The sequence below is a fragment of the Hippopotamus amphibius genome, chromosome 9, assembly GCF_030028045.1.
Source record: "Hippopotamus amphibius kiboko isolate mHipAmp2 chromosome 9, mHipAmp2.hap2, whole genome shotgun sequence".
NCBI classification, from domain to species: domain Eukaryota; kingdom Metazoa; phylum Chordata; class Mammalia; order Artiodactyla; family Hippopotamidae; genus Hippopotamus; species Hippopotamus amphibius.
In genome coordinates, this window is record NC_080194.1 from 38,361,597 (window position 1) to 38,375,433 (window position 13,837).

General features: G+C 40.0%; 1 protein-coding gene across 1 annotated transcript; it reads right to left on the bottom strand.

Annotated features, from left to right (window-relative positions):
• Nucleotides 1-632: 632 nt before the first annotated feature.
• LOC130829371 (olfactory receptor 52L1) lies at nucleotides 633-1,604 on the bottom strand. The gene has a single exon (XM_057695863.1). It carries the CDS (start codon nucleotides 1,578-1,580, stop codon nucleotides 633-635), a length of 948 nt encoding a protein of 315 aa, XP_057551846.1. The 5' UTR covers nucleotides 1,581-1,604.
• Between the last annotated feature and the right edge of the window lie 12,233 nt (nucleotides 1,605-13,837).

A 13,837-nucleotide genomic window follows, 5' to 3' on the forward strand; every position in this document is an offset into this window, starting at 1 on the left:
TAAAAAAGAAAACAATTATACACATGTGTTCCTTCCTTGAAAGTAGGGATCATACTACATTATTCCCAGAACTTAATACAGTACCTGCCCCACTTAAGCCTGTTTTAAAGAAATACACGCATATTGCAGTGAAAGGTATTTTCTCACAGTGTGCTTGTCTCAAGTGCTTTGAAAAAGACTCTTACTACACAGGAGCCCAGTGACTGGGGCTCACAGCACTTAAAGGGCCTGATGACACTCAGGACTAAAACCAGGCAAACGCTGCAACTATCTGTTCTCACTCTAGATGTTGTCGCACAGTCAGTCATCAGAAAGAAATAGAAAAGTGGCATATCCAGAGCTATCATCTGTTTCTCCTCTCCCCAGATCCCTCCATCACAAGGAGTAGAGAAATGTTGGGATCAGGAGCAAAAGAAAGGATGGGGGAAATAGCCACAAGTCAGGCTCTCCAGGCACATCCCAATCAGCTGTGAAGCCAAGAGCTCATGATGCTCTTTGCCATGAGACTACTAGGACCAGAAGCACTCCTCACTCTGCAATGGCCTCTATCCATGTGGCCAAGACCAGCCATGGGCTTCTGGCAGTGTCTCTGGCAGGAGCCTCTGAAAAAAAGGATTGGGATGTGTTCAGATCTATCCTTTTACGTAGAACACACTGAGTACTCGCTGGCGGATCTGCTGAGTCTTCACCCCATAGACAAGAGGGTTGAGTGCAGGTGGCACAAGGAGATAGAGAGTGGCCAGAAGAACATGGACGTGATGGGGCACCTGGTGGCCAAAGCGGTGAGTGAGGAAGGAGAATATTCCAGGAACATAGAAGACCAGGATGACACAAATATGAGACCCACATGTGCTGAAGGCCTTAAGTCGGGCCTCACCCCCTGGTACCTTCAGCACTGCCTGCAGGATGAGGGCATAGGAAACACCAATGGCCAGGACGTCTAGACCAACCACAAGCAGTGCCACCGCCAACCCATAAGCTTGGTTCACTGTGCTTTCTGAGCAGGCAAGTTTCACTACAGCCATGTGTTCACAATAGGCGTGGCCTATGACGGTGGCCTGGCAGAAGACAAGTCTCTGCAACAGGATGGGGAAGGGGAGGAGGAGGAGTAACCCCCGCACCAGCACTGCCATTCCAATGCGCCCTATGACTCCGGGATGCAGGATGGAGGAATGGTGCAGAGGGAGACAAATGGCTACATAACGATCCAGAGCCATGGCCACAAGTACACCTGACTCCATGGAAGAGAACGCGTGGATGAAGAACATCTGGGTCAGGCAGACAGTGTACCCAATCTCACGGGCATGAGTCAGGAGCACAGCAAGGGCTTTGGGTGCTGTGGAGGAGGCCAGGACCAGGTCAATGCCAGAGAGCATGGCCAGAAAGAGGTACATAGGCTGGTGCAAGGATGGGTCAGTCCAGATGGTGAAGATGATGGTGACATTGCCCACTAGGGCAAGGAGGTAAAGGACACACAGTGGCAACGCTATCCAGTGCTGGCTTTCCTCTAAACCTGGGATGCCAATCAGGAGAAAGGACGGCTGGATCAGCCTCCAGCTGGAATTACTCAGGGTCATCATCAATGGCTTGGAAAGGGAAGAGCAAAAAGAAAATCATGATTTTTTCCATTACTGATGCATTTATTTTGTCCCCATGCCTCTCTGCTTCAAATGTTTGGTATGTCTGTATCTTATCATGATGATTCAGTGTTTGTGAAACCCCCACTTAATACCAAGACAACCCCCACAAGAAATACCAGTTAAATAGGCACTGTGTTTAACCTCTGTAGCATTAAAACAGAAAACTTGAAACTGTATATGTTTGTGTATGTATGTTTGTCTTAAAAGACAGACACAGTATGAAATAATTGTCTTTTCTATGTAAGAGAGGAATGCACATGTGTATTTACATATTAAAAGAGGAATTACTGAGGAATTACTCAGTTCTTGTGGATTATAAATCTCTAGATCCCTCCAGTTGTCTTTTATGTATAGCAAATCACCGATGACAAAAACATTGCCCCAAAACTCTTACCATGAGAGCTACAAAATATGAAATGCCTGGTTGGCAAATATCTCCCAGGCTTTGTTTTCCTTCCAGATTCAAATCCACTGATAACTTCAAGTGACATTTTTCATTGTGACCTCCAGGAGAACCTCATAATCTTACGAAAATTCACATTTCAGTGCTTAACATTCTACACAGTGAGAAAGTTAATTCTCTTCCTTAACTACTCCCCTTCTGCTGCAAGTTTCAACCCCTTTCTCACCTATCCGCTGAGGAGTCAGAGAACAGCTGAGTATTTGTGGAAGGTCACCCACAGAAGCAGTATGAGTAGAGCAATGGAGGATGAAGCCAGCCTTCAGTGGGCGGAGGAGAGGAACAGAGATGCGCGTGCCTGACTACAGCCTGTCTCTTCCCCTAGTGTGTGAGTCTAGGGGGAAAGCTTAGAGGTATTTATTAAGCATTAATTACTAAAGTAAACAAGAGGTCCCTTAGTGATTTGTAGAGGCAAAGCAGAAGGGACTTTACTCCCAGGAACCTAAAAAGGAAAATATAGTTAGCTCTCTGACCAGGAAGCAGAGGACAATTAGCAAAAAATTGAAGTTGTCCATTCCTGATTATTCACGTAAATTTGGCCCAAATGACCTCTCTTCTGTGAGCTTCTATGAAGCTGTCCCCAAATTCTATAAGGCACCCTGGCATGTCTCCTACAAAATCACTTTACTGGCTGTGTCATTGTACCAATTACCTTGCACCTTAAAACTTGTTAGTTTGTCAGGCCTTAAAAGGTAGGGACTATGCCTTGCTTATGCAGCAGTCCCAGGGCAAGTTCTAGAAGGGCCAGAATTTAATTGGTACCTGGTAATGTTTGGTGAATCAATAAAATCTGTATGATTACATTTAAAATAAATGAATGAGTGTGTAAAACAACCAGGAATCATGGGAACTTGATAAGACAGACACTGAACTTAAGGGATATGAATGATGCTGCAGACAGTGGGGTATCCATGAGAGATGGACTGATTGAGCCTCAACACTCCTCACCTAAAGTGATATTCTGGGTGCCTCATGGCAGAGGAACCACTGAATTTCTCTGTCATAAGAGGCTATGACAGAATCCCAGGTGTGTGTCAGAAATGAAGACCTCCTCTGGTCACCACTGGTCACTTCTGCCACTGCCTCTGTCACTGCAAGTAGGGAGGCTCTTCTGCAGGCTGTGGCTTGTCCCTGCCTCCCTAACCTCCCCTTAACAGTGGCATGAACTTTATGATAGTGGGAAAAGGGAGATGCAAAGACACAGACAGAGATTAGGCGAGGACACAGAAATAGTGGATTCACAGTGATGACATACTAGGAGAGGGAGAAACAGAAATCAAACCCTCAGAGGCAGAGATCAGATGTCAAATTTGAGACACATAAACAATCAATAATATATGCCTGGTACAAGGGCACCGTTCTCCTGATCTCTGGGCTATCTTTTGAGGATGTGTGCTTTACAGTCTTGACAGAGGGTTGAGGGAGACTTAGCAACATGGAGGAAACTTAGAAAAAGGAGAAAACTCCCAGACTCAAGAAGGTTTCACTATGGCTCTCTCTGCTCAGCTGGAGAAACACACTGAGTCCCAGTTCTTGTCTCCATGATGATCTTCTGCTCAGCTTGGAAGTAATGGTGTTGATGAGAATTTTATATCCTGAAGGGCTGCACAGCAATCTCTGAATCCCAAAGAGGAAATCAAATGCATCACTCAGGTCCGTGCAGCTGAAGTTTTCTAAAGATATGAAGCATGAGCAGCAGCTCTCGCAAGACTTGGGTAACTTAGATAAATCAGCTATGCCTACCCGCACTCTATGTGATGATGAGCATGCCAGCCTAGGAGAATGCTAAAGGCCCCTGTGAATGCCTCAGGTGACCATGAACATTTAATGGCATTGGTAAGTATCTACAAGCTCACAGGTTAGCTTGCAGCATGTGTGCTCTGAAGGGCAGAAGCTAAGGGACTGAGGGACTTCCTAGGTGGCTCCGTGGTTAAGAATCCGCCTGCCAATGCAGGGGACAGGGGTTCAATCCCTATTTCAGGAAGATCTCACATACCGTGGAGCAAATAAGCCCATGGGCCACAACTATTGAGCCTGTTTACTGCAACTACTGAAGCCCATGCACCTAGAGCCTGTGCTCTGCAACAAGAGAAGCCACGGCAAAGAGGAGATGGCATACCGCAACGAAGAGTAGCCCCCGCTCGCCACAACTAGAGAAAGCCTGTGTGTGGCAAGGAAGACCCAACACAGCCGATAAATAAATAAATAAACACAAAAACCAAAAAAAGAAGCTAAGGGGATTGAAACAGAGAGGGTTAGTTTTGAGGAGTCAGTTAGTTGAGGGGACAACAGCTCCTCTGAGACAAAGGGGAATAAACTTATAACTACCAAGCAGTGTCATAGGTATTAGAAGACTCGGAACCTTAGTAGCCAACCAAGAAATAACTCCTACTGCAAGGATTATGGGAAAGGCCGAAGTCAGCTGTCAATAGTCCTGCCCAAAACCATAAGCCCCAAACCTGACCTCTTTTTCCACAGCTGAAATAAAAGGCAAGAAATTCCAGCTGATTCTGTCATCTTCACTCTGAAAGGCAAGTCCACCCCAAGGTAGGGCTGGTGACTGCAAACAAGGCACTGGGCAGGGAAGATGCTATTACCATTTGGCAGGTCCCAGAGGACACACAGACATACTTGGACAGCCCCAGAGTTAGCCTCCAGAATGACTAGAGGCACACAGAGCTGTCTTCTGCCCCAGGGAGAGCTGGTTGGGCAGAGAGCAGAGCAGGAAGAGGCAACGGCACCTGGGCAGGGGACCCGCATCTGTCCAGCGCTGGTCATCACCCCCAAGCCTGACCTCCTAATGACTCTTTAGGAAAGCTCATTCTCAGTGAGCTAGGAAACCTCATGTTGCTTTGTAAGCTCAGACTTCTCATATTTACAGGACAGACTCAGCCCCAATAAATTCCTTAGTGGACTCCATGGTTAAATGTGTTCATTTCTCTATCCGCTGAAAGTGTCAGCTGTTAAAAGCCCATAATTAAGTTACTCTCCCTTGGACAAAGAGAGCTGACTCATCCAAGATCACTTTTCCTTCTTGGGTGCAGCTCTCAGCCAGCGGCTGGACTATGTACAAATACACTCACTGGACCTTCTTTGTTCACTTTGAAATAACACTGAAGGGTCACCTCCCTCAAGAGCACCCCCTGGAATTAGCACAGATATCTGGGGTAACTGGATTATAGTTTAACTTCTTTCTCTTCTCCATGCTTCCTTCACACCCTGACAGGTGTAATTTTCAAGTATGCTTCACAATAAGCTTTCTGCATGTAAGTCTCTGCCTCAGAGTCTTATTCTGGAGAATCCAACCTATGACAAATTCCACATGCTTTTGATGAATTGAGTGCTTCTCTCCTGGGGGATTGTGACAGGTCTATGGATATCAGCTCCAGTACTATAGCAAGTATGGGATGAATATTGATTCTGAAACGGTTCATCCCAGTAGGTTCCCAAAGAGGTGGGCTAAGACATTTGCTGTCATGTCTTCTGATCACTAAGCAGACCCTTCCCTTGGTTCCATCTTGGATTGATTAGCTACTAGTCTACCGCAGCGGCCACACTCTCCTTTGGAATAATGCTTCAACCACACAGTCTTTTCATTCATCCAATCTTTAAGTATTTTATTCATAGCCAGTGGGAAGCCTCATTTATTCATTCATTCAGTCGATAGATAATATATATCAACCAAACCCATGTATTCTGCTAGATGTTGGAAAAAAGAAACAATTAATACAATAAATGGTCCTTGTCATCATGGATAATTGAATGATATATATTAATTATGTGATCATAGATACCCAATAACAGTTATAAATTTTATAACCTAAAACTACAGTGTGTTAAAAGCACATAATAGGAAAACCTGCTGAGTCCAGGGAATTCCCCACTCAATAAACAGCTTAGCATTTTCATCAGAAAAAAAAAGGACTAATGAGAGCATCGACATCATATGCATTTTGTGTGCATTAAATTAGAGAGTTTATGTGCAAAGTTGCTTTTTTTTTTTTTTCCTCACTGGCTCCAGGTACCATAAAATAAGATCTGAACACAAAAGAGCTGCTCATATCATCAAGACTTTATGCTAATACAAAATTTTCAGACTCAGATTGTTCAAAACTAGTTTGACCAAAGCACTCAGAGATGTCTAAGTCTGGTGGTGGACGTCACTCAGTCCCGCTAAGGAATCTCCCTCTGCCATCTTGTGGCTATTCCTCCCCTCCTGCAGATCTTTGTTCCACTTGGAGCAATGACAAAAGTGGAGAGAGAGTTTTTGCTTTTTGCCCTTTCTTTGAAGAGCTATATTCTTACTAATAATATTGAACATTAATACTTCACAGAGGAAAATGGGATCATAGAGTACAGCACAGAGCAGAAACCACTTAGGAGAAAGATTGAGGCAGACTCCCCCCAAGGAACATCAGTTTAGCCCTAACCCTCCATGTACCAAGCCAACAATCTGCGCCCATAGTCTTCTCAAGTCCGGTCATTCATAGCATCTCTTTAACCTGACCCAACCCATGTCCCTTTTCTACCCCTCAGCTCCCAATGAAAATTAGTCCTCTGTGACTTCAATCCAATCTCTACTGCTGTGCTATCACATTTTATCATAATTTCTCTATTTTCAAGTTCACGTCATCATCACATGGATAATCTAGTAAATACTCAGGATGTTGAAGAAGAGAAGAACAAATAAAGGAGGAAGACATTTGCTAGCTTTCTATGTGTTCTATGCTTACATACAGAAGCGAGTCTGCGTGACAAGAGTCATCAATCACGCTCTCTAGTCTGCCCACACAGTGTTCGAAATACCACCAGTTAAAATTACAGTGTCTTTAAAGATTAAGTCATGGGGTGTCAGTCAGGAGGATGGCAGTAAAACAATAATGTTAACAGTGATTACAATTGCAATAGTCACTTTGTAACCACTTATTTCTTCAGTAAAAATTTACTGAATGTGTACAGTGTTCCACATGGAGATTTATGTACTCATCAAATCCAAAGCACACGCCATGTCAATGGGACTAGAGAAATGTGATAGTAAAGACACAGTCCATTAAATAATGAAATTTATTTATTTAGCAAACATGTATTGAGACCCTGTCATGTGCCAGGTACTATGCTGAGAATACAATAGAACTCACCCTGTGGTAGGGATGGGAGACAGAGATCGTTCAATACAATCATATGTATAATTGTAAATTATGGTGGAGGATGAAAGGCCATTAATGTGTTAGGAGAGGGTAGAGGTTTTAGCTCTCAACAGATGTGGGTTGTAATCTGCCTTTATCTTGCACTAGAAAAAAATTGACCAATAAAATTATGACAACTGTGAGCTACACTAATCAAAGAACACATTAAAATTACAATGGATTTTTTATTATCTGGAAAACTAATAAGAGTAGAAAACAAAATGTCCCTCACCAACGATGCCACCTCAAGGTTGACACTTACACACATCTGGTAGGACTGTAAATTGGCCCAAACATACCAAAAAGTGATTCAGCAAAATGTCTCTAAATGTTCAAATTGTTTTTTTTTCCAGCAAGCCTATTATTAGACAGATATCCTAAAGATGTAGTCTAAATGTGGCCAAAAATATATATATATTATAAAAGAGTTCAAAAGCTTGCTTTCCCACATGTAAGGATCTTGGAAGTTGCCACTCCATTCTAACAACAACCTAAAACCTGAACACTGAAAAGTCAACTACTCTTGTTGTATCCATAAGAAAGGGGAGAATGCAAAGCACGCCGCTGCCCCCAGAACTGGAGAGACAGGCAAATAAAGATCATCACAGCTTATCACTGCAGAGACTTGGGAGCAGAAACAGCCCCAGGAAGCAGTGCAAGGGCTGGAAGACCGGAACTGTAATTGACAAATTGCCGAGGGCTCAGTAAGGATGACTCTAAGAGCTATAAATTCCAGGAGGGCTCTGTCATGGGAGGAAACCCCAAAATACTGTGGCAGTTACTTTCAGGGGCTCATCAGGTTCCCACAGTAAATATCAGAGAAATTCCCTGTATTCTGTTAGGAGGAATGGAAAAGGAACCATTTTGAAACGCATCAGAGCACTCTGCTCTTCTTAACAAGGCCTACCCTCGGGAAATTAGTTAACCAGAGTCTAACCTCCTGGGGTATTATCAGAACCTAACTGACCTGGGAGAAAGGAAATGCCCGACTCCAGCCCCCTCTAACCATCCTGTCCCCCATAAGGGGAGAGAAAAAAAACTTTAAAACATTTGTGAATTTCACAGTCGGAAGGCACATACTCACTAAAACACCGAGAGTCTCGTCTGGACTATAAAACACATCCCCTCCCCCCACACCTTACCACTGCATTACTAAAGCCTATTTACAGCAGTTCTGTTTACCTAGTACATCATTCTGACTATCAAGAAAAAATTACAAGGCATATATAAAAAGCAAAAAACACAATATAAAGAGACAATGCAAGCATCAGGGTAGTTGGAATTACAAGACTGGGAATTTAAAACAACTATGATTAATAGGCTAAAGGCTAGTGAATAAAGTTGACAGAATGCAAGAACAGATAGGCAATATAAGCAGAGAAATGGGAATACTAAGGAAAAAGAAAAATACATGCTAGAGATAAAAACACACTGTAACAAAAAGGAGGAATACCTTTCATGGGCCTATTAGTAGGCTAGGTATGGGTGAGGAAAGATTCTCTGAGCTGGAGAATAGATAAACAGAATCCTCAAAAACTGAAAAGCGGGACTTCCCTGGTGGCTCAGCGGTTAAGAATCTGCCTGCCAATGCAGGGCACATGAGTTCGAGCCCTGGTCCAGGAGAATCCCACATGCCATGGAGCAACTAAGCCTGTGTGCCACAACTACTGAGCCTGCACTCTAGAGCCCATGTGCCACAACTATGAAACCCCACGCACCTAGAAGCCTGTGCTCCACAAGAAGAGAAGCCACTGCAATGAGAAGCCCGTGCACCACAACGAAGAGTAGCCCTGCTCGCTGCAACTAGAGAAAGTCCGCGTGCAGCAATGAAGACCCAATGCAGCCAAAAAAACTGAAAAGCAAAGAGAAAAGACTGAAAAAAAAAGAAAAACAAACAGAAGAGAATCGCCAAGGACTGTGGGACAACTACAAAACATATAGCATACATATAATAGGAATACATGAAGAAGGAGATAAAGAAATATTTGAAACAATAATGACAGAATTTCCCCAAAATGAATGTCAGACAGACCCAGGAAGCTCAGAGAACACCATGCAAGAGAAATGCCAAAAAAACTAATCCTAAGCATATGATTTTCAAACTACAGAAAATCGAAAACAAAGAAAAAAATCGTGGCTAAAGCCAGGGGCAGGAAAACTCCCTACCTATAGAAGAACAAAGAATTACATTTGATATTTCAGAAACCATGCAAGAAATAAGAGTGGAGTACAAAAGTTAAGGAGTTGAGAGACAAAAAACAACAACCTAGAATTTTGCACCCTCTGAAATTGTCCTTCAAAGATGAGAGAGATTTTCCCAGACAAAACAAAAACCTCACTGGGTAGACATTAAACAACAAGCTCATCCCATACCAAAACTTATGGGATGCATCAAAGGCATTTCTCACTAGAAAATTTATTTATACCTGTAACACTTACATTAAAAGAAAAAAATAGATTTCAAATCAAAAACCTTTTACCTTAAGTAAAGAAAAAAAAGACCAAATTAAATGTAAAACAAGAAGAAAAATGGAAAAGCTAAAGATTACAGTGGAGATAAATAAAATAAAGAACAGGAAAAGAAGGTAGGGAAAAACGAAAGTCAAGAGTTGGTTCTTTGAAAAGAGCAACAAAATTGACAAACATTTAGCTAGACCAATCAGGGCAATTAGGCAATAAAAATAAAGAAGAGGTATCCAAATCAAAAAGAAAGAAGTAAAACTATTCTATTCACAGATGACATGATCTTATATATAGAAAATCTTTCTACCAATAAAAGCATCAGGACTAATAAATTCAGCAATGTTGCAGGATACACCATTAACATTTTAAAAAATCAGTTGTATTTGTCCAGATTGGCAAAGAATAGAATTAAGGAGTAATTCTGTTTACAATACAATCAAAAACTAAAAAATACTTATGAATAAATGTAATCCAGGTGGTTCAAGTCTTGTACAATGAAAACCACAAAGCATTTCTAAAAGAAGTGAAAGTAAATAAACACACATCCATGTCCATGATTGGAAGACCTAATGTGGTTCAGATGGCAGTACTCCCCAGATGGATCCACAGGTTAGGTGCAATCCCTAGCAAAATACCAATTGCTTTTTTTCTTACAGAAATAGTCAAGCTGATCCTAAAAGTCATATGAAGTTGCAAAGAACCTTGAATCAAAACAATCTTGGACAAGAACAAAGTTGGAAGACTCACACATCCCAACTTCAAAACTGAATACAAAGCAAAGTAATCAAAACAATATTGTTGTGGCATAAAAATAGACAAAGAGTTGAACAAAATAGAATAGAAAGTCCAGAAATGAGCTCATACATCTATGGTCAATTGATTTTCAACAAGAGTGGCAAGATTCTTCAATGAGAATAGAATGAGCTTTTCAACAAATGGTGCCAGGAGCACTAAATATCCACGTGCAAAAAAAAAGAAAAAAAAAAGGAATTTGGACCCTTTCTCACATCATATACAAAAATTAACTTCAGAGGAGTCATAGACCTAAACACTAAACTAAAACTGCAGACTTCTTAGAAGAAAATATTCAAGTAAGTCTTCACAACCTTGATGACCATGGGTTAGGCAATCTTTTTAGCTACAATACCAAAGGCACAGGACAAAGGGAAAAATGGACAAATTGAACTTCATTGAAATTTAAAATGATTGTACTTCAAAGGATACCATCAAGAAAGTAAGAAGATGAAATATACACTCCAATACCTATTCTTTTACTTTTTTTAATTAAAAAAAGTAAGAAAACAACCCACAGAATAGGAGAATGATTTTGCAAATCAAGATGACTAACAAATAACTTCATAAGATGGCATGCCATATAAATGCCCCAGAGATAAACAAAGCAGAGAATGATAGAGTTGGGGACTTCTATTATAGGTAGAATTATCAGCAAATATATCTCTCAATAAAGAGCACTTTATCTTGAATACAAATTCAATATCAATCTCTTATTCCAGTTTAATTAACTAAAATTAAAATGTCATAAAAGATGAGAGAGGTGTGTGGTCCTTGAAAATAGAACGGATCAACATGGACCAATACTGGAAAGGGTTTAGATAAGATTAAGTCCAAAAAATACCCACAAATAATGAATTAATAAATTAATTTTGGCAAGGTGAGAGCATTGGCAAGAGCAATTTCTGTGGTGTTGAAACAAAAATTAAATTGTAGCAAAATAAGAAGTATTTATGAGTTGAGGAAGAGGAAACAAAATAAACTATTCACAAAATTTGTGGGAGGGAAATTAGACAGGGGCAACCCACAGAAGGGATATGAAGTAAAGATATATTTTGAGCTAGGATACTTCAGAACTGTCCTAGAATGAGGGGCATTATGCATCAGAGAAGGGTGAATTAAGCTCTTGGGAGTCTGGAGTGGAAAGCTGTCCATGTGGTGGGCTGCCCCTGGGATTAGGTTGAATGGGTCTACTCCCAGAAATTACTTGGCTAACCCCTGAGAGCACTGCAGGCCTTTTCCTATTTCAGTGTAAGAAAGCAGACCCTAGAGGATGCTTGGAAGAGAGTGGGAAGGGTTTATAGAGCTGCACACCAAACCAGGGAATCTCAGGAATCTACGGTATTTCAAAAACCTCATACTCCAGGGATGCCAAGTAGAGTCACAAATCTGCTCTGCACAACAAAAGGCTGAACACAGGCAGCTGCAGCCAGGAAAGTAGAAGCAGCTACAGAAGCCACTGCAGCCTGAGAGTCTCTTCAAAGTCCCTCCTAATGCCAGAAGTAAACCAGTCAATGATCTGCATCCTCAGAGGTGAGGGGATGAATGTGCCTCTTGTTTCTTTAATTCTGTCCTGGATTCTGAAGTTAATTATGTGCCTTACTTTGGCCTCCATGGTTGACTTTATTTGTTTGATTTTGGTACCTCCCTTCTGTCAAGCTTTTCACTTTTGTAGGGACTAAGGTCTGTGGTTAGGAAATAGGAGAGCTATGAGAGTGAGTTGCAAGATGATAGGACACCCTGGGGAGGACGGGACTTTCCAGTTAGAAGACCATGCAAAAAAAAAGTAAATAAATAATAAAATGACATATTCAAAAAACAGAAGCAAAAGCATGCATTTCTCAGTGTTACATAAAAGACTCTGTAAAAGTGCGCTAAATAAATGATAAACGAAGAGGTTTAGAATAGTAAATTCTAAATCCAAGATTCCTAGAACAAAAAGTAATTTCAAGAATCATTGGTATCAACTACAATACTATTAAATAAAATGTATTTGAAGTGATAAAAATAAAAAACTACTTTATTACATTTGACAAAGGACATATAACTCTAAAGATAAAATATATATTTAATGAAATTCTAGCTAATTTCCATTAAATTCAACCAAAGAAATCAGAGATATTTTCCATCACAATTGTTCTACACCCATAATGAATTTCCAGTGGTTTCAGTGAGATGTAAAACAAAAATTAAGAGATGTTAATAATTTAAAGAAGGGAAAACCATTATTCTGAAGCAAATTTTTGGTCTACCTAGGATAACAAAGAATACCAATGGGAAAATTGTAAGAATTGACAATAGTTTAGCAAAGTGGGTGATATACAAAACAAATAATAAAACAAATACAATTGTAATGTATAAAATACAAAATACAACAAAAACAGATAATTGGTTATAATAATATGGGGAGAAACAATCACAAAACATTTAAAACTGATAAGAGTTTATCAAAGTGGATGAAGCAAGATGAAATAACAAAAAGCAAAATAATAATACTACAAAAGACAAATTTAAAGGGCTTCCATAGGCTAGAAACATACAATAGAATACATAATGCAGGAAATCGTATTCCCTAAATATATCCCCAAATACTAAAATTCATCATAAGAAGAGTGAAGAAGTATAAACTTTGAATGGGATTTTTTTATATATTTAAATATAGGCAAAGTCTCCATTACTAAAAGAAAAGACTTGATAGTATAAAGATGTCACATCTCTTTTTTTTCAAAATTAATCTACAAATTTAACAAAATCCTAACCAAACTGTGTTACTTTAGAACTCAATGCATGAATTCCAAGGTTAATCTGGAAGAATAAACACATGAAAAAAGCTTTAAAAATGAAGAGAATGAGCGTAATATGGTCCTGTTGTGCACTGAATTTTTATAAAATTAGAATATTTAGTTCAGTTTGATATTGGCACAAAGATAACCAGAAAGAAATGTGAAACAGATTACCCAGAAATAGAATTAATACATATAAAAAGTATATATGTGACAAAGAGGGCATAATAATCAGTTGGGGAAAAATATAGAAGATATTGTTTAATTATTAAAATCAATTTTTTTCATACTTATTAACAGCAAAATTAATTTCATATAAATAATTTATGTCACAAAACCAAAAGCTCAACTATTAAAAACTTAAAGGTTCGGGGAAGTGAATATTAGTCAAAATTTTAAGTAAAGAATTTACTTGGGTCCATCCACCTCACTACAAATAACTCAGTTTCATTCCTTTTTATAGCTGAGTAGTATTCCATTGTATATATGTGCCATATCTTCTTTATCCATTCA

Bases quoted from the DNA above. Each gene is read 5' to 3' on its own strand.
- LOC130829371 (XM_057695863.1), bottom strand. From the start codon at position 1,580: ATGATGACCCTGAGTAATTCCAGCTGGAGGCTGATCCAGCCGTCCTTT.